This window comes from Sorex araneus, chromosome 10, assembly GCF_027595985.1.
Source record: "Sorex araneus isolate mSorAra2 chromosome 10, mSorAra2.pri, whole genome shotgun sequence".
In the NCBI taxonomy this organism is placed as follows: domain Eukaryota; kingdom Metazoa; phylum Chordata; class Mammalia; order Eulipotyphla; family Soricidae; genus Sorex; species Sorex araneus.
In genome coordinates, this window is record NC_073311.1 from 14375139 (window position 1) to 14397075 (window position 21937).

General features: G+C 42.2%; 1 protein-coding gene and 1 pseudogene across 3 annotated transcripts in view; one reads left to right on the forward strand and one right to left on the reverse strand.

Annotated features, from left to right (window-relative positions):
* Window positions 1-21937, forward strand: part of TMEM19 (transmembrane protein 19) — a 40597-nt gene that overhangs the window by 8607 nt on the left and 10053 nt on the right. Inside the window, exons 1-6 of one of the 3 annotated variants that reach the window (XM_004602675.2) lie at window positions 6399-6833; window positions 6926-7077; window positions 9840-9953; window positions 16226-16363; window positions 16980-17234; window positions 19445-19654. In XM_004602675.2, coding sequence (XP_004602732.2) covers window positions 6948-7077; window positions 9840-9953; window positions 16226-16363; window positions 16980-17234; window positions 19445-19654 — 847 coding nt within the window. In that variant the 5' untranslated portion in view covers window positions 6399-6833; window positions 6926-6947. Of the gene's footprint in view, window positions 1-6398; window positions 6834-6925; window positions 7078-9839; window positions 9954-16225; window positions 16364-16979; window positions 17235-19444; window positions 19655-21937 lie in introns of those variants that run through there. The other 2 variants (XM_055118015.1, XM_055118017.1) reach the window with 2 other exon arrangements.
* On the reverse strand, window positions 200-342 carry LOC129399217 (small nucleolar RNA SNORA36 family; annotated as a pseudogene).

Consider the following 21937-nt stretch of genomic DNA (forward strand, 5'->3'; position numbering starts at 1 on the left):
GTGTTTGTGTGTGTGTGAGTGTGTGTGTTGTTTGGGGGTCACATCTGTCAGTGCTCATGGGCTACTTCTGGCATAGTCCTTGGGAGTCATTTCCAGTCGTGTTCAGGGGATCAAACCCAGGCTTCCTGCATGTAGATCATGTGCTTAGCCTCCCGAGCTATCTCTTCAGGCTCTAGTTTTGTGTTTGTGTATATTTGTTTTTTATAGGCTAGGTGGGAAATACATAGAGAAATAACTACTATCCAGTCATCTCTCCCAGCCCCTGTCTTACTGTCCCCAAGTTTAATTACCAGAACAGGGTAATTACCAGAACAGTCCTGAACTATGCTCAACACCTTGGTTAATTTTTATTTTTATTGTCTGTTATGTACATAAACGGGCTAGAGCAATAGCAGAGCGGGTAGGGCATTTGCCTTGCATGCAGCCGGCCCAGGTTCAATTCCTCCATCCCTCTCAGAGAGTCAGCAAGCTACCGAGAGTATCCCGCCTGCACGGCAGAGCCTGGCAAGCTACCAGTGGTGTATTTGATATGCCAAAAACAGTAACAATAAGTCTCACAATGAGATGCATGCTGAAAGTTGACTAAAGACTGAACAGGATGACCACTCAAAACCCCTATTGCAAATCACAACACCCAAAAAGAAAGAGAAATATCAAATTGGAATGCCCCACTACAGAGGCGGGGTGGGGTGGGGGGATGGGATTGAGGGGGTGGGAGGGATACTGGGTTCATTGGTGGTGGAGAATGGACACTGATGGAGGGATGGGCTCTCAAACATTGCACAAGGGAAAAACAAGCACAAAAATGTGTGAATCTGTAACTGTACCCTCACTGTGACTCACTAATTAATAAATAAATAAATTTTTAAAAAAACAATAAGTCTCACAATGAAGACGTTATTGGTGCCTGCTCGAGCAAATCAATGAGCAACAAGATGAGAGTGACAGTGACAGTGATGTACATAAATGTATTTATTTGTGCTATTTTAGATACTGTTTATATCTGAGGGATGAACAACTAGAAAAATATTTGTTCTGACAGTAATTTGAGGCTCACACAAAGATTTATTTGTAGGTCAGATTATCAAAGTGTTTTAATAAATTACAAAATATACATAAGATGTGACTGTTATAATTATAAAACATTGTCTTGAAAATTGGGGGCTGGAGAGCTAGTACAATGGGTAGGATGCTTGCTTGCCTTGCACGTGGATGATGTAGGTTTGATCCTGGCATCCCATATGGTGCCTAATTATCATTTTTGCTTGTTAAAAGAAATTGTCACCCAAAAAAGAGAAAGGCATCTTATAGTAAGGAGTGTCAGAGGTGAAATTATTGAACTGAAAATTCACCTAAGACAGAAGCTCAGTGATCCCTGAGCACAGAGTCAGGAGTAGGCCCTAAATACTGCTGGGTGTGGCCCCCAAACAAAAACAGATTCAAAAATCACATTGAAAACTTCTCTGAGAAAAGTTTACAGCAAAATGCCAGTTATTTTCATAACTTCAAATCATATATTTATTCCCAAATTACTCCATGATTGCACAGTCTGAATAGGTGTAAAGATAAGCATAATATTCTTATCATTTTGGTCAGCGGCTATATTACTTCTAGAATTTTCCTTCATTTGGAGTTCTGCATCTCCGCCCTACTCACATGCTTCTCAGTATGCCAGTCGCAATCTGCAGGGCAAGGGGTGGTTGGCATCTACTGTAGAGGCCTTGGTAGCTTTAACCGCTCTGGAAATGATGAAAGATGTTTCTGATATATAGCTGAATATAATGTTTAAAAGCCTTTTTGATCTGGTATCTAACCTCAGGTATAAGAATAAAGGTATCAAGAGATAATAAAGGATTATTCATGTATTCTGGAAAGTTTAGCTTGTTAGAACCTCAATTTAAATTGCTTTTAGTTGAGAAGCCAGGAAGACAGGTGAAAGGGCTGGAATGCACTTTTGAACATGGGAGGCCCAGGTTTGATTCCTGTGACCATGAGAACTTAGGTTTGATCCCTGCACTGTAGAGAAGATCTTTGAGATGAAAGTCAAGAAACTAGACATATGCTTCCATCTCAGATGAATTTTCAGTTGAATAGTTTTGAACTTGGCTCTGACACTTCCTACTACGTGACACTTTCTTCTCTTTTTGTGACACTTTAACAAACCAAAATAACAAGTACTTTTCTCCTTGAGTTCTATTTTATACATAATTTGGATTAAATCACCATTTACTGTGTAATTTTCTACATACATATTTTCATCCATATTCCTTCAATGTTATGATTGTGTTGGTGAGGAAAGATCATTTTTATTGAAACCACATAGAAAAATGTGAGGAGAGAGTGGGAGGGAGAAGTGTGTGTTCAAGAGAGAATTTCTCTAGAGTAGGAATAAAAAGGAAACAAGAAAGTAAGGTACATGTCCAAGGGATAACAGGGGCTTGAAGAGCAAGCCAATGCCTGGATCTATTTTTTCTATTGGTGCCTCAAGGATCTAACAAATATACCTTAGACATTAAAATATTAGATTCTAGAAAGTCAAAACATTTCTTTGTCATAGATTTAAAGGAATCAAATGGAGTCTTCAGATATTTGCCATGTTTTTCTAGCAATGGAAAGTGTTTTTGTCATTGGGTTTCTTTTTACAATTATGTTAAATGCCAAATGTCTATGCCAGAAAAATTCAAATTTGGAGGCTGGAGTACAGTGGGTAGGGTACTTGGACCCAGGTTCCATCCATGGTATTCCATGTGGACCCCAGCACTGCCAGAAGTGATCCCTGAGCACAGAACCAGCAGTAAATCTTGAACACTGCTGGGTATGGTCTAAAAGCAAACCAAATAAATACAAACTCATTTATATTAAAGAACAATTAAACCTGAATGGTATACCTATTGTAAAATTAATTAAAGATTACTAATGTTAACAACACTTGTCAGTAGAAATTCTTTAGTTCATGATTTCTCAAATAGAAATCTGATTGAACTGCTGCAAAGAGTTAAACAAAGGTGTTTATGTTCCTTGACTTTTTGGAGCCTTTTTAATGCACTCACAGTTTTATGAAGATGAAATTTCCCTCCTTCCTTCCTTCCTTCCTTCCTCTTTCCTTCCCTCCTCCCCTCCCTCCCTCTCTAACTTCCTTCCTGGGGGTGGAACACATGGCAATATGATTCCCTGCTTGATGAGGAATAAAATAACTATATATTAAGGAATATCATTTAGGAGATGCTTAATCAGAAATTCTAAGTTGCTAGGAATTAGTTTTAAGGAGAGAAATTCTTTGGTCAGGAAGAGGCTGAAAGTGCTCTGTATGTAGAAGCCAGTTTGGACCCCCAAACAATGCTAGGTATGGCCAACTCCAAAAACTAAATTGATAAAGTAGAGAAATACTTGAAATTTCCTTTCCTTGGAGTCAGAGAGTGTGGGAGTTTTAGAATCAAGGCCCTTGCTCGGCACATAGCCAACCCCAGGTTGACTCCCACCCCACCCCAACTCCATACTTCATGTGGTTGCCTAAGCACTCCAGGAGTAATTCCTGAGCACAAAGACAGAAGTAAGCCCTGAACACCATTAGGCTGGCAGCCCCTTAACTCATTCCCTTTTCCTTTTCCTTTTCCTTTTTTTTTTTTTTTTTGATGTGGTGTTGGGGATAGAATCAGGGCCTGACATCTGCAAGGCAAGGCAAGTGCTCTACTGCTAAGCTATACCCTTGGTGCTGTTGAAAATTTTTTAAATTTTTGTTTGTTTATTTTGGGGTCACAGCCAGAGGTGCTCAGAGCTTGCTCTTAGCTCTGCACTCAGGGATCACTCCTGGGAGCCTCAGGCACTATATGAGGTGCCAGAGATTGAACCTAGGTCTGCCATGTGCAAGGCAAGTGCCTTATCACTATACTATCATCCAGTTGAATTTTTGTTTTGTTTTGTTTTGTTTGTTTTGGGGACACACCCAGAGATCCTCAAGGGTTAGTCCTGTCTCTTGCCCCCAAGGAATCACCCCTCGTGGTGCTTGGGGGACCATATGGATTGCTAGGGATCAAACATGGGTCAGCCAAGGCAAGTGCCTTATGTGCCATATTATCTCTCCAGGCCCCCTGTTGAAATTTTTTAAGATCATCAGTCACTGTCACTGTCATCCCATTGCTCATCAATTTGCTCAAGCGGGCACCAGTAGCTTTCCACTGTGAGACTTTTTGCTACTGTTTTTGGCATATCAAATATGCCATGGGTAGCTTGCCAGGCTCTGCTGTGCAGGTGAGATACTCTCGGTAGCTTGCCAGGCTCTCTGAGAGGGGCAGAGGAATCAAACCTGGGTCAGCTGCGTGCAAAGTGAAGGCCCTACCCGCTGCACTATGGCTCGAGTCAAGATCATCAGAGTCTGTGAAAATATCAAACCAGGGCTAGAGAGAGACCTTGATAGACTTAGTGAATGCTTTGCATGAGGGAAGCCTGGATGTGTATCCCAGCATTGCATAATCTCAACCTTAAGCACAGAGCTGGTAGTAACTCCTGAACTCTGATGAGCTTGCCCCAAAATGAAATAAACGAAGACAAAAAAAAAATACCTCAAACATTAGGGACCAGAAAGATGCACAAAAAGATCTAAAGAGCGAATGCTCAAGTCCCAACTTCTATCCTCATGATCACATGATCCTCTGAGCTTGGCCTAGGGTGATCCCTGAGCCAGGAGTAGCCCCTGAGTCACACCCGGCGATGCACAGGGGTTACTTCTGGTTCTATACTCAGGAATTACTCTTGCCGGTGCTCAGAGGACCATATGGGATGCTGGGATTCGAACCTGGGTCGGCGGCGTGCAAGGCAAACGCCCTACCCGCTGTGCTATCACTCCAGCCCCAAATCCACAGGGATTTTTATAGCAATCTTTTACTACTAATGCAGACACTAAAGCAGTATCTACAATATTTTTAATATGGATAAAATACTTCACTTTTATATGCCTACTCAGATTTTACCCGTTACATTTCCTTAATTCTTTTCACTAACTAAATTTTACATTTGCAGGTTTTGTGCATTTAGTGCTTACGTATTTCACGTAAGCACTAAAATACCTTAGCATAGAAATTTTCATTTTAAGCTTTGCTTATGACAGGGAAAACATGTAATTACCATGATAAGAACCACATACAAAATTAAATGGAATGCAATATATTTTAGATGCCAGAGTTGGAAACTTATCTCTGTAAATGAGAATAGGGTTTATATTCTATTGTATGATCTTTAATTACACGGCTTAAAAATTACAAAACAATCATCAAAAACCGACTTTTAAGAATATCTTCTGACAAAAAAGTACAATCGAAACAACATCTGCACATGTATGTTCATCGCAGCACTGTTTACAATAGCCAGAATCTGGAAAAAACCCGAATGCCCCAGAACGGATGACTGGTTGAGGAAACTTTGGTACATCTATACAATGGAATACTATGCAGCTGTTAGAAAAAAGGAGGTCAAGAATTTTGTAGTCAAGTGGATGGGCATGAAAAGTTTCATGCTGAGTGAAATGAGTCAGAAAGAGAGAGACAGACATAGAAAGATTGCACTCATCTATGGTATATAGAATAACAGAGTGGGAGACTAACACCCAAGAACTGTAGAAATAAGTACCAGGAGGTTGACTCCATGGCTTCGAGGCTGGCCTCACGTTCCGGGGAAAGGTCAACTCAGAGAAGCGATCACCAACTACATTGTAGTCGAAGGCCATGTGGGGGAAGGGAGTTGCGGGCTGAATGAGGGCTAGAGACTGAGCACAGCGGCCACTCAACACCTTTATTGCAAACCACAACAGCTAATTAGAGAGAGAAAACAGAAGGGAATGCCTTGCCACAGTGGCAGGGTGGGGTGGGGGGGAGATGGGATTGGGGAGGGTGGGAGGGACACTGGGTTTACGGGTGGTGGAGAATGGGCACTGGTGAAGGGATGGGTTCCAAACTTTGTATGAGGGAAGTATAAGCACAAAAGTGTATAAATCTGTAACTGTACCCTCACGGTGATTCTCTAATTAAAAATAAATAAATTTAAAAAAAAAATATCTTCTGATTATTCCCTTTGCCATTTCCTTACGTTTTGCTGGAGCAAGCGACACTGAAATTAATTTGCCAAGGGAGCAGGGTGGGGGTGGGAGGGAACCTGGGGACATTGATGCATGGAACCGAACTGGTGATGGGACTATTGAATGCCTGAAACCAGTCTATTATGAACAACTTTGTAAATCACGGTGGCTACTAAGAATAAACTTATGAAATTTTAAACGAACAGACCTCTGTGCCCTAGATGAGCCAACCCCGACCGCCTGCCCTTGGGGCCGCCCTTTAAGCGCTCACGTGAGCGACGTGGGCGGGCCACTACGGCGCATGCGCGTCGGGGCTGCGCCGCCCGGCGAGGTGATCAGGGCCGCGGGGGGCCGGCGGCCGAGACTTGGACACTGTGACCTGAGCCGGGCGGTCGTGGGCGGCGACGTGACGGTACTCCGCCGCGCCAGATTCGCGGCCAGGGGTCACCTGGATCTCGCTTACCACCCAGCCCCTGGCCAGCGAGCGGCCCGCAGTCGGCGGTCCCGGGGCGGCGGGGGCGGAGCTCGGCCTGCGCCGACAGCCCATTGGCTGCCTCCGTTTCCCCTTCGGCTTCCTGCGGCGGCGTTCAGGTGTGGGCTGGAGCCGCCGGGTGCGCGCCGTCTGGGTATTCGGGATGCTGCCGAGCGCTCGCGGGAGGCTGTGAGTCTCGCCTCGACCACTTAGTGCTCCACCCGCAGCCGTGTCCAGGAATAGTTTGACTCCATCGCTACTTTGTATCAGTCCTTGGAAGATGGCACAGTTTGTGTACGGCACTTATGTTCCAGTGGTTTGCCGGCGGCGTAAATCGATTTTATTTATTTGATTCTCTCAGAAACGCCTTGTGTTTTCTCCCCCAGGTGCTTGTAATCCTTGATTTCCATGGCCAATATTGACGACGGCATATGCAAAAAATACATAAAGATGATAACTAATATTGTTATATTGAGCCTGATCATTTGCATTTCCTTAGCGTTCTGGATTATGTCCATGACTGCAAGCACCTATTATGGTAAGTCTTAGTGTTCACGATAGATTTTTTTTTTTAATATCCTAATAGGTGAAACTCCAATTTGTACAATTGTGACATTTGGAATTCACAACCTTTAAATAGTTAGGAAGTGTTATGCTCACAATCTGAATTTAATTTACCAATTAGAAAGTCGAATCAGTACCTGGAACATTGTAAACCATTCCTCAATCTGTGTGGTTTTGTTTGGTCCGTCTTTTTGTTTTTTGTTGTGTTAAGGTTGGAACCCAGGCACTCTTCTCCTTCACAGCCCTGGCGCACCACCGTATATGTCTTAAACCAATTCCAAAATTAAAGTAATTCCTAGTGATTACATCTCCCTTGGTTAAAAATAAGGTGAACAAGTCTTGAAATGCAACTGCAGTGGTACTTTTTAATGAAGTTTTAATCGCGTAGTTTATCAATGTCAAAAAAAACTGAAAATAAAATGTGGTATGATATTTATATTGGGAGATGTGGAGTATTTGTCTGCTTTTCAGTTAACTGAACAGGCTAGTTTTTGCATATATATAAAGTATTAAAACACTGTGTCTTCAAATCTTTAAGGTTTTGAAGCTGCATCAGGATGTAAGTATGCCAGGACTAGAGCAATATAGTATATATATTATATAGTATATATCAATATAGGATAGGGGATCAGGCCCTTGCTTTGTATGGGTGCGACCCAGGTTTTATCCTGGCACCCCGTATGGTCTCCCCAGCCTGCCAGGAGTGATCCTGCCAGGAGTGATCCCTGTGTGCAGAGCCAGGAGTCAGCTCTGAACACTCCCCTTTAGCAAGCAAACAAAACAAAAAAGTTATTCAGGGTGCTTTTGCCAGACTTCCCTGCTACTTTATAGTAGTTTTGTTCAGCTTACAGGAAAAATGTGAAAAGTAAACAGAGAAACTTCTTACATGTGGTTATGTGATAAATGATTACCATTTCAGATCTTAGTCCTTTGGCCAAGAGCCATATGAACAATCTAGTGGTTGTTCTCCAGTGTTCAAAAGCTTCCTGAATCGTTCGTGATGAGTAACAGTAGGGGATGAAGTTTTGAGGTGGAGAGGTATGAGAGTAGATTACCTTTAATTCCAGTTTATCTAAGACTCGAACTAAATCAAACTCAGTATTTGTCAACTGAAATGTTTCTCGGGGCTCAGAGTCTTAGTGCAGTGAACTAAGGCACCCAGCTGTGTCTATTAAAGCACGTGGAATAATATTCACTACTAGAAACAGAATTTTCCCCTTTTGTTGTTGTTGTTGAACATTAGGCCCTCTTTGTTTTATATTTCACCATTTTTTCACAAACACCAGCACAAACTATAGTTTCCCTTCCCACCCGCCCACTCAGCTATAAACATTCAGGCTGAGTAACTTTATTTTTTAATTTTTTTGGCTTTTGGTCACACCTAGTGATGCTCAGGGGTTAATCATGGCTCTGTACTTAGGAATTACTTCTGTTGATGATCCAGAGATCATTAGGCATCAAACCCAGGTCCCCCGTGTGCAAGGCAAATGCCCTACCTACTGTACTATGGCTCCTACCCCAGGCTGAGTGGCTTTTTTTTTTCCCTATTTTCTTTTTTGGGTCACACCCGGTAATGCACAGGAGTTAATCCTGCCTCTGCACTCAGGAATTGTTCCTGGTAGTGCTCAGGTGACCATATGGCAATTACTCCTGGTAGTGCTCAGGAGACCATATGGGATTCGAACCCGGGTTGGCTGTGTGCAAGGCAAACACCCTACCCACTGTGCTAGCGCTGCAGCCCTTTAAGTGGGAAATCTACACTCTGTATAAAGGAATCAGTCTGTCTTCAGAAGTTCTACCATGTGGCCTGAGCTCCCCGTCTTCAAAGCAGACACCAAGAATGTGATTTTTTTTAAATATCTCCTAATCTTGAGATAGTGACTCAAATAATTTGAAAACTTTTGCTAGCCAGAGTGTCTCTGAACAGGAGTGCCATTGTTTTATTTATGGGGAGAATCAGTTGCTAAAATATTGACTTTGTTTTTTTTTCTTTTTGGGTCACACCCGGCAATGTACAGGGGTTACTCCTGGCTCTGCACTCAGGAATTACTACTGGCAGTGCTTGGGGGACCTTATGGGATGCTGGGATTCGAACCTGGGTCGGCCGCATGCAAGGCAAACACCCTACCCTCTGTGCTATTGCTCCAGCCCCAACATTGAATCTTAAGATGTGTTGCCAGTAAGAATAGTTATTTAAATTAAAAAAAAAAATCTCAGACTGGGGCTAGTGGTAGAGCACTTACCTTGCATGTGTGAGACCCTGGTTCCATTCCTGTCACCACATGGTCCAAAAACAAAGGCAAAGAGTTGTAGTTAGAGTCTACTAAGAAAGGAGTTTTCTGTAGTTGTTAGGATTAAATGTCTGACTCTTGAAAAACAGTGGAAAGTGTTAGAACATAGAGGAGGCACCTGGCCTGTGCCACCAACCTTGGTGCTTCATGCGGTCTCCCAACACCTCTAGGAGTGAGTCCTGAGCTCCGAGCCAAGAGTAGCCCTGAGCATCGCCTTGTGTGGCCCCCAAACTCCCAAAATAATAATAACCAGAAATTCATTTCATATCTCTAAATATGTATGAAAACCCATTATTATAGTTATACATACTTTCCAAGTTAACTTTGGTTACTTTTTGTTGTTTATGACAGTACTTTAATCCAGAATACACTTATCAGGTCTGAGGATCAAGATTAGCTTAAGCAGGATTGAGACAATTAATGTTCTGCTTTTGTAACTTCCCAGGTAACTTACGACCTATTTCTCCCTGGCGATGGCTCTTTTCTGTTGTTGTTCCTGTTTTGATCACCCTCAATGGCTTTAAAAAGAAAAGTCTCGATCACAGTGGGGCTTTAGGAGGTATGTTATATTTTGAATATTTAACCATGTAAGTGCTTTCGTATATGATAGAAACTCATGTTTCTATCATATACTCTGGATATGACTATAAATCATGATTAGTAATTAAACATAAACAATGCACTTACTATTCAGCATTTATGCGTCAATGTTTCAGATGCTTAATGAATCTCTTAGTGTAATCTACAAATGTAACTAGTAAACGTAAATCAAATTCAATTGATAGCAAGTAGAAAAATAGATATATGAGAACCTTGCTAATGTTGCACCTTTAGTTAAATAGTCTGCCAGCAGAAATATTGGAGAATTCCTCCTAGTAGATGAAACTTTGGACAAAATAGACCTTGGAAATTGCTAGTAGAAGTCTCAAGAAGATTAGTCTAAACATTGTTACAGTTCATTTCTCAGGGCTTAGTTGGGGGTCATTATTCTGGCTACAGATATTTTTGAGTACTTACTGTGTTTACACTTCCTAAAAGCATTCTTCCTTTCTTCCTTTGGTATCTCAAGCAAGAAACAGGTTCGAGCAAGAAACAGGTTTCAGGGTTTTTTCATTTTGTTTTGTTTTGGCTTGTGGGTCACACATAGCGATGCTTAGGGTTTACTCCTGGCTTTGCACTCAAGAGTTACTCCTGGCAGTGCTTGGATGACCATATGGGATGCCAGGGATCTAACCCAGTTCAGCCGTGTGCAAGGCTGAACCCTATCCGCTGTACTATCGCCCTGACAGAGCATAAGACTCATGTGACCAAAAAGTAGTGAAAGGAAAATCTAATGAAGTATGGAAGGGCTAGGTAGTATGGAGGTTTGTGAGACACAAGATAAAGATTCTTCCAATCTGGGTGGAATCCATCAGCCTCAAAGCTGGAGAATGGTTTGACCCAATTTGACACTGGGATTTTCATGTTCTACCAGTGCTAAGGGACAAAGACATAAGAACAGAGTGGATGAAAGTCCACTATAGAGAACTCATATATCTAGGGAGCGAAAGTGTGCTAAAGCAGAGCTTCTTGAAGCATTTAATTCCTAGAAGGAGGTGCTGTAAGTGCAGAACAAAGAAGTATTAGGGGAAAAAGTGATTGTGTTCTATGTGGACTTACAGAGGAGTTCTTAACTCTCTCTCTCTTTTTTTTTTTTTTTTTTTTGCTTTATGGGTCACACCCAGCGATGCTCAGGGGTTACTCCTGGCTCTGCAATCAGGAATTACTCCTGGCAGTGCTCGGAGGACCATATGGGATGCTGGGATTTGAACTCGGGTCAGCTGCATGCAAGGCAAACGCCCTACCCGCTGTGCTATCACTCCAGCCCCTGTCTTTAACTTTTCTCATAAAACTTCATCATGACGTGAAAAGCTTTATATAATCTATTTATTCATTGTATGCCTGTCCTAATAAAAAGCACATAGAAACTGAAACCGGTTTCTTGCTCAGAGCTATCTGAACAACAACAACAAAAATATTTACAGGGAAAGTGAAACATAATCATACTCAATAAATATCTGTAGTTAGGTATCCAGAGTTGATCAGAGACAAGAAAACTGATTCATATGATGCTTATTATCCCAAGGTTCTGACCTATGTGCTGGAATATCACTTTTAAAAAACCGAATAATAGAAAGTAGAAGGCCGGTTGGAATACAAATATCACTGTTCAGACACACCCTCTCTTCCTGTGCTCAGGAGGTTGCTTTGGTCAAAACAAAGTGAGAAGTAGTACCGTGAACTCACAGATTAGGTCTCCTCCCTTCTACAGTGTTTGACAAGTCTCCCAGTATTTCATTCTTTGGCCTTCAGGTTTTATATTTTGATTCCACACTTTTTCTCTTGGCTAATTTAATATGAAGCAGTTGATTAGATTTGAGTTTATTAAATTATAAATTGACACTTCTGCCTCCCAGAGAATAGACCCAGGTTACACTGGTGGAAATTTGGGATGTAATTCCATTCCCACCATAGAGACATTTGTAAACAGTGGTGTTTCACTTCTCCAATGGTATCTATTAGGTACAGAATTGACCAGCTTTAAATTCAGGGGCCAGAGTGATAGTATAGCAGGTAGGGCTCTTGCCTTGTACAGGGCTGACCCAGCTTTGATCTCTGGCACCCTATTTGGTCCCCCGAGCACTACCAGGATGGATCCCTGAGTGCAGAGCTAGGAGTAAGCCCTGAGCACTGCCAGGTGTGGCCTCAAGCCCCCACGCCCCCCCCGCCCCCCCAATTAGTACTCACTTTATTATTAGAAACTCATGCATTTGGGTCCCACACCCAGTGTCACTCAAGAAGTGCTCATGGTGTGGCTGCCCACATGTGCTGAATGTATCCTGGCTACTCTTCTGTGTGTGCCTGGCACCACAAGCCATTTTCAGCTGCACCATGGGCAGGTGCGTGCAAGTACCGCAACTGAAATGCAGTTCCCTTGGCAAGCACTGAAACTCAAGAGATGAGCCAGCACCATGGCCAGGAATATGGACTCCAGGCAAGCACCAGAGCTGATAAAAGAGTGTCACCTGCAGTGAACATATGTGCATGTATCACAAGTAAAGGAGTGCAGCCCCAGTACAGAACCATAGCAAAGTGTGCCAGCACTACAGTCTGATGTGTGACACCTCCCCCCCAGCAGCACGCAGTCAGACGTGTATGCGGCCCTCAGTCGCCCCAGTATCATGAGTGGGGCAGCGGGGAGGGAGGGGAAATAAATAAAAGCAATGTAATTGGGCTATCAGAATACAAATTAAGGTTATATCTGGGAGCCAGAGAGATCACTCAAAACGCTGGGCCAGACGGTGCAGGCAGGAAGCCCAGGTTTTAACTCCCCAATGCTGTGTGCTGCCCTGTGCACCACCAGGAGCCACTCCCATGAGGCATGACACGAAAACAGAAACATGTTCCTTCATGAGACAGGAAGCTTTGCTATATGAGAATTGGCAAGTTTTTCCTTGAAGTTAGTTCTTCAAGTGGTTTCTCCGCCCCCTTCTCCCCCTCTCCTCTGGGACTCCCAGATGCAGTTGATTCCATTGAAGATTATCTCCCAGGACCCTAATGCTTTGCTCAATTTTTTCTTTACCTTTTTCTTTCCATTTTTAGACTCAGTGATTTTCATTGTCATGAAGTCAAGTTTGCTAGTTCTTCTGTCTCTTCAAATATGCATTTAAATCTATTAAATTTTTGAATCTCTAGTGAAATCTTCATTTCAGTTACTCTACTTTTCAGCTCCATTTCTTACCATTATGGATGACACTTCCTATTAGGGTTTTTTCATTAGTGTCCTGGTTTTGTGTACTTTTTTCACTTCCTCTTTTAGTTCTTTGAACATCTCTAAGACAGTTGTTAAAATGTTGAAGTAGGTCTGCCATCTGGCTTTTCTCAGTATTTATTTACTTGACCCCCCCCCCCTTTGGGTCTTGTATTTTTCTGTTTCTTGTATCCTTTGTGACATTTTAGTTAAAACTAGGCATTCAAATTTAGTACCAGGATAACTGTGACAATCAGATTCTTCACTGATTTGCATGTTTTCGTTTTGTGATTCTCACAGGCTATCTCTCCGAAGGGTCGTCCCAAGGGTATGAGGTTTCTCAGCCTTTTCTGAGTTCACACTTCTCCTGGCTATACGCATTTTCCCCAGGATATGCAATTGTTTAAGTATTACTTTTTTTTGTTTTTTTGTTTTTGTTTTTGTTTTTTTGTTTTTTTTGCTTTTTGGGTCACACCCAGCGATGCTCAGGGGTTACTCCTGGCTTTGCACTCAGGAATTATTCCTGGCGGTGCTTGGGGGACCATATGGGATGCCGGGGATTGAACCCGGGTCAGCCGAGTGCAAGGCAAACACCTTACCCGCTGTGCTATCGCTCCGGCCCTTTAAGTATTACTTTTGTTCTTATTGTCTTGCCCCCAAATATTTAACACATTTCTCATGAAAGGGGGTTGGGGCCAGCCCATAAATCCTCTGGAAGCTGCTTCAGCCAGACCGGGAGGGCCTGGCAGCCGAGGGGTGGAGTGGCACAGGGGCTTCAGTCTGTCTCGAAGCAGCAACCACGGAACAGAGCACAGACCCTGTGGTTTGGAAGCCGAGGTGCCTCCCACCTGAGAAGCTGAAACAGACCTTGTCAAGTACTGTCTTCCCTTCCAGCGCCCCGTGCAGAGGCAGGCCTGGGTTCTAGAAGGCCAGCTGGAATGCTGTTAGACCAGGCGGGCGCTGCCTGTGCCTGAGCAGATGGGTTCACGGTGCTTCTTACTCCTCCAGCGCCTCGAGTCCTCATTCATCCCCCCGCTTTCTTTCCCTCGGTTGTTTCTGTGACTCCGGAGGGCTCCCTGCACTGAGTTGTGCTGATTGCACACGTCTTGTGTGCTCACCATGGGTTGCGCACATACTTGCAGGGCTCACACACACTTGGTTGTGGGGTGGTGAAACCACACCCCCTGGGGTTGTAGCACTGGGGAGCCCAGACAGCAGGTCCGCTGGGATTAGCCGTAATCGCCCTTGCCAGGGAGGTTCTTCACTATTGAGCTGTAACTGGACTCCTCTGATTCATTTTTGTTGGGTTCGCTTACCACTGTGGTAATGGGAATAAGAGTATTTTATTTTTGGCACAGTGGGGCGGTGGGGTGAGTATCCGTACCCAGCAGTGCTCGGCGACAGCTACTAGCTCTGTTGCTCAGGGTTCATTCCCTCAGTGCTTAGGGGATCAAACCCGGGTCAGCTGCCTGCAAGGCAAGCACCTTAATTACTATCTCTCTGGTACCCCTTATGTCTTTATTTACACCATCAAGTTTTATTCATTTTAGATTTTTATAGTAAAAAGCCTTTGAAGATTATCTGGGTGATTTAAAAAGCCACTTCCAACATCTGTTTGCACTTTCCCTTGGCTTTATAACATAAGTAACCTACAGTTCTCTAAGTCCCAAGCATGTCTCACTTAGCATTTGATTACATTATCCTCTTACTGCTGTGATATCAATAGAACAACACCCCCACCCCACCCCTCAGTCTCACATCCACAGTGTTCAGGGATTACTCCTGGCTCTGTGCTTAGAGGTCACAAAAGGTGGGGCTTCAGGGACCATATAGGGTACCAAGGATCAAACCGGGTTGGCTGCATGCAATTCAAGTGCCCAACCTGTTGTACTATTGCTTTAGTCCTCTTTCCCTCTCATATCATGAAATGTAAGAGTCTATATTTGTTTCCTTCTACATTTGAAGGTGTGATAAACTTTCCTTGAAATTGGTCATTCTTATAAAAATAGAGGATATGTCCTTCTTTGTTTTACCAGACAAAGGAAAGAGAAATCTGAAAATCTAAAATTACATAAAAAGACATATTATGGGGGCTGGAGCAATAGCACAGTGGGTAGGGCGTTTGCCTTGCACGTGGTCAACCTGGGTTCGATTCCCAGCATCCTATATGGTCCCCTGAGCACCACCAGGAGTAATTCCTGAGTGCAGAGCCAGGAGTAACCCCTGTGCATCACCAGGTGTGATCCAAAAAGCAAAAAAAAAAAAAAAGACATATTCTGTTTTTAGCTCATTGTGAAATCTAATTATTTTTATAGATTAGTGTACAAAAACTTATGTACTATGTAACTAATCTGTGAGGGTCAGGAAGAGAGTACCTGAGAGGTCATTGAAAAGAAAAATAATTTGCCATTTGGGGCCAGAGCTATAGTATAGCAAGTAGGGCATTTGTGTTCATGCAGCCAACCCAGGTTCAGTTCCGGGCACCCCATAGAGTCCTCTGACCACTTTCAGGAGTGCTCCCTGAGCACAGAGCCAGGAGTAAGCACTGAGCACCATCAGGTATGGTCCCCTCCGAAAACAAAAAATGAAATAACTTGTCTTTTAATTTTCATAATAGAGCAGGTAAAGCTATAATGGGGTTGGGATGGACATGGGAGAAAAAATGTGAGAAACTATAATCTTGCCTCCCTGAGAGAGCTACACTTTGTTTGAAAGTAGACTGTCTACCCAAATATAACAGTGCATACCTCTTGATGATAAAATTCATTGTATTCTACAGTTTTATTATTTTAAAATATCTCTAAAATGAGACATATCTAAAATGAGACAAATCTGAAATTTGATTATTTTAAAATGTGTCTCTAAAATGAGGTCAGAATCTGCATCTCAGTTTAATGAGACTCACATTCAGTTTACTGTTTCGTTAAAAAAGTAAAATGTACATTTTTTGGTAATAGTATGTCAACTTTAAATTTTCATTCCTTTTTCATAGAGTTGGTGTATGAAATAATTATAATTATATCTGTATGTGTTTCTTTCAGGGCTAGTGGTTGGATTTATCTTAAGCATCGCAAATTTCAGCTTTTTTACGTCTTTGCTTACATTTTTTCTTTCTTCTTCAAAACTCACTAAATGGAAAGGAGAAAAAAAGAAACGTCTAGATTCAGAATATAAGGAAGGTAAATTGAAGTATGTTTGATATGACCTCAAATAATAGCCTTTATTTCATCCTAATATACAAGTTTTAATATCATAGTTATAATATTAACACTGTTAAAACAGATTCCTATGAGTACTACCTTATGTAGTCATCTAACTTACTATTGCTTCATCATAACAGCAGATAACAGCAGAATTTGAGCAGCATAATCCTGCCATTAACCTGTTGCTGTCAGCCTGTATCACTGGTGGCTCACACTTGAGTATAAATTGCAGCACAGATATCACTGTGTTAATGATTATGAAACACTGAACGTGGGAGCCAAAGCAATAGTACAGTGGATAGGGCACTTGCCTTGCATGTGACATTTCAGGGTTCAGTCCCGGCAGCCCATATGGTCCCGAAAGTACTGCCAGGAGTGAATTCTGAGCACAGAGCCAGGAATAAGCTCTGAGCACCGCTGGGTCCAGCCCAAAACAAAACAGACAAACAAAAGTACCATATCACTTCCAGATATTTAAGGACATTTTTAGTGATTTTTCTCTTCTGACACTTTGAAATAGACATTCCTATGACTGCATGAGTTTTCTTCTGAGACAGAGTTCATGTGCCTTTACTGAGTTTGCTGTTCCTAGGTGGGCAGAGAAACTGGCTTCAGGTGTTCTGTAATGGCGCTGTGCCCACAGAGCTGGCCTTGCTCTACATGATCGAGAATGGGCCCGGGGAAATCCCCATCGACTTCTCCAAGCACCATACGGCCTCCTGGATGTGCCTCTCTCTCCTGGCCGCCCTGGCCTGCTCTGCCGGAGACACGTGGGCTTCAGAAGTTGGCACCGTTCTTAGCAAAAGCCCACCAAGGCTGATAACAACCTGGGAGAAAGTTCCAGTGGGTGAGTCTTCGGTTGAGATTCTTGAAAAGACAAAAGTAAGAAAACTCTCGACTTACTGTGTAGCTTGCTTAAGAGCCTTTTAAGAATTTTAAGCAGTCTTGGGGCTGAAGCAGTAGAACAGCAGGTAGGGCATTTGCCTTGCACGTGGACGACCCAGAATCCCATATGGTCCCCTGAGCACTGCCAGGGGTAATTCCTGAGTGCAGAACTAGGAGTGACCCCTGTGCATCGCCGAGTGTGACCCAAAAAGCAAAAAACAAAAAACAAACAAAGAATCTTAAGTAGTCATAATTGGAAAATTGCCATAAGATATTAAGTTGATGATATTTTGTGTGTATATATATATGTATATATATGTATATATATATATATATGTTAGCAAATTCTAGGTCAACAGCATAGAACATAGAGATTGACTTAGAGTCTGGCCATACCACCCTAAACACGCCAGATCTTATCTGATCTTGGAAGCTAAGCAGGGTCAGGCTTGCTTAGTACTTGGATGGGAGATTCACCTAGAAACGTGTCAAAAAAGGAAAAGGAATGCAGTACTAAAGTCATAAGATACTATTTCTTGTGAGCCTATTAATGTGGTTAGGACTTTAACATATCTGAATTCCCTCTTTCCATTATTATTTTTTTCCCGATTTTATTTATTTATTTATTTTATTTATTTATTTATTTATTTTTAATTTTTTTTAAAGTTTTTATTTTATTGAATCACCGTGAAAAAAATTACAAAGCTTTCAGGTTTATGTCTCAGTCATATAATGATTAAACCCCCATCCCTTCACCAGTGCACATGTTCCACCACCAAGAACCCCAATATACCCACCTCCCATCCACCCCCCACCTAAGTAGCTAATGATCTTCACTTTATTCTCTCTATACTTTGAATACATTCAATATTTCAATAGAGAACTCACTATTATTTGGAATTTTCCCCCAACAATCAGGCCTGCTGAAAAGGTATCATTCAATAATTTCTTTTCACTGCTGAGAGTGTCACGGCCGCACGGTTTTGGGCTTCTGATATTTTAGCTCAGTTCACAGTCTAGATGCATAGCTGCAAGAAGCCGCTCTGGGTGCCAAAATGGGTTAGAAGACCTCTCGATCAAAGTCTTTAGGAGCAGAGTCTTTCCATTATTATTGACCACTTTTGGGTTATGTTTGTTTGTTTTGGACCCCAGTAGTGCTAGTAAGGTGCTGGGGTTCAAAACCAGGCCTCTCCCATGCAGAGGATACACTCCAGCCCTGTTCCTCCTACCTCACTTTCCTTCCTGGTTTTCCTCTTTTCATTTTTTTCTTGTTTTCACCCTATTTGTTTTCACCTTTTATACCTCCTTTCTTTTTCTTCCTCTGCTTCATTATTGTGAAGCATATTCCAATGCTTCATTACCATCTTAACTGCTAACATATCTGAGTACCTACTATATACAAAGCACTGGCGTTGGGGTGTGAGAGGGTGTTCTGTTTGTTTGGTTTTGTTTTGGGCCATACCCAGTGGTGGTCAGGGCTCTGCACTCAAGGGTCACTCTTGGCAATGTCAGTGCTAAGGGGACCGTATAAGGTGCTGAGGATAGAACTCCAGTCAACAACATGCAAGGCAAGCATTCTACCCACCATTTTATTTACCTAGTACTATACTGTTTTAAGTGTTTTATATAGACTATCCTTTTGTATGCACCATGGTCATCATAATCACGTGAATTTGGTCTTTTTGTTATTTTCATCTTACAAAAAAGGAAAACTGAGCCATAGAGAGGTTAGGTACATTTTTGACAGAAGCAGCATGGAAATAGTAGAGCTAAGCTTGGAACAAAGAAGTATATCCCCATTTATCTCATCTTTTCTACTTAGAATGTCAGAAGTTTTTCAGCATTAAAGATTTCTTTCAAAGTGGACTGTGGTCTTTGGCTTGCATCAAAGGCAGCCTTCTTTTTTAAATTGTTCTGGGTTACATAAGTACCAAATTGCTTTTTTGGGAAAGGCCCATACCTGGCAGTACTCAGAGGTTACTCCTGGCAGTGCTCAGGGGACCATATGGGATGCCAGGGATCGAACCCAGGTCAGCCGCATGCAAGGCAAGCATCCTACCTGCTTGTACTATTGCTCTGGCTCCAGAACAAGTCCCAAAATGTTTTGCTTGCTTTGACTTCTTGTGTTTTTTGATTGTTCACCAGGTTGTTTTGCCCGTGTTTGTTTTCTAGGGACCAATGGAGGGGTGACAGTGGTGGGCCTGGCCTCAAGTCTCCTTGGCGGCACTTTCGTCGGCATTGCTTACTTCCTCGCACAGTTGGTCTTTGTTAATGATTTGGACCTATCTGCTCCCCAGTGGCCAATTATTGCATTTGGGGGTCTGGCTGGATTACTCGGATCAATTGTGGACTCATATTTAGGAGCTACGATGCAATTTACTGGTAAGAGTATCTTATAGCAACTTATTGGCATTGTCTTAAAGAAATGGGAAGGAAAAGATAAAAAGATATCACAATAAAAATTGCTCCTTTTAAGGCATAGGAAATTGAATGATCAAGAATGATAGGACAAAGTTTCTCTTATGTGTGTATGTTTGTGTGTTTGTGTGTTTCTCCTCTGACTCATTCCATGAAGAGGCCGGGGGTGTGGAGAAAGATTCCTCACATAGAGCATTTCCAGGTCATTCATTCCCCAAGAGCGTATATTTTGACATCCCCTCCTCCACCCTCTCATCAGTCTCTATGCTTTGTCATTCTCATATAAGGAGGAAGGGCAATGAGAAAATCTGAATTTAGTACATACTAAAGGATCAGTAACTCTGTACACTATTTAATGTCCCTGTGTTTTTGGTATATGTTGAACTAAAAGTGCCAATGTGATAGATAAAATTATTGTTTGTTTAAATCAGCTGTAGAGACAGATGTGATAAACATTTATAAATGCTTCTTGCCAGGTGAAATAGCCAAGTATTTTACAGTTTTAAAAAATAATTAAGTGTTTTACTCCATGAAATAAAAGAGGACATGAGGAAATGGAAACATATTTCTTGCTCATGGATAGGGAGAATCAACATTGTCAAAATGGCAATACTCCCCAAAGCATTATACAGATTCAACGCAATCCCTATAAGGATACCCATGACATACTTTAAAGAAATGGATCAAGCAATCTTGAAATTCATATGGAACAATAAACGCCCACGGATAGCTAAAACAATTCTGGGGAAAAAGATGATGGGAGGTATCACCCTCCCCAACCTAAATGTTTACTACAAAGCAGTAACAATTAAAACAACATGGTACTGGAACAAAGGCAGAGCCTCAGACCAATGGAACAGAGTGGAATAGCCCAACACACAACCCCAAATGTATGATCATCTAATCTTTGATAATGGGGCAAGAAAAGTGAAGTGGAGCAAGGAAAGCCTCTTCAACAAATGGTGCTGGCATAACTGGACAACCACATGCAAAAGAATGGGCTTAGACCTCGATTTGACACCATGCACAAAAATCAGATCAAAATGGATTAAAGACCTCAACATCAGACCACAATCCATAAGGTACATCGAAGGCAAGGTCGGCAAAACCCTTCACGATATTGAAGCTAAAGGTATCTTCAAAGATGACACGGAACTAAGCAATCAAGTAAAAACAGAGATAAACAAATGGGACTACATTAAACTAAGAAATTTCTGCACCGCAAAAGACACAGGGACCAGAATACAAAGGCAATCTACAGAGTGGGAAAGGATATTCACCCAATACCCATCCGATAAAGGATTGATATCAAGAGTATACAAAGCACTAGTTGAACTCTACAAGAAGAAATCATCCAACCCCATCAGAAAATGGGATGAAGAAATGAACAGAAACTTTTCCAAGAAAGAGATACGAATGGCTTAAAGGTACATGGAAAAAATGCTCTGCATCACTAATCATCAGGGAGATGCAGATCAAAACAACTATGAGATACCACCTCACACCACAGAGAATGGCACACATACAAAAGAACAAAAGCAACCGCTGTTGGAGAGGATGTGGAGGAAAAGGGACCCTTCTGCACTGCTGGTGGGAATGCCGACTGGTCCAGCCCCTTTGGAAAACAATATGGACACTTCTCAAAAAATTAGAAATTGAGCTTCCATTTGACCCAGCAATACCACTTCTGGGAATATATCCTGGAGAGGCAAAAAAGTACAGTCGAAATGACATCTGCACTTGTATGTTCATCGCGGCACTGTTTACAATAGCCAGAATCTGGAAAGAACCCGAGTGCCCAAGAACAGATGACTGGTTAAAGAAACTTTGGTACATCTATACAATGGAATAGTAAGCAGCTGTTAGAAAAAATGAAGTCATGAACTTTGCACATAAGTGGATTAACATGGAAAGTATCATGCTAAGTGAAATGAGCCAGAAAGAGAGACATAGAAAGATTGCACTCATCTGTGGAATATAAAATGGCAGAGTAGGAAACTGATACCCAAGAATAGTAGTATATAATACCAGGAGGTTGGCTCCATGGCTTGGAAGCTAGCCTAACACGCTGGGGGAAAGTCATCCCAGATAGAGAAGGGAACACCAAGTAAAATGTGATTGGAAATCCCGAGCAGGGAGGGAGATGCACGCTGAAAGTAGACTAGAGACTAAACATGATGGCCACTCAATACCCCTATTGCAAACCACAACACCCAAAAGGAGAGAGAACAAGTTGGAGTACTCTGC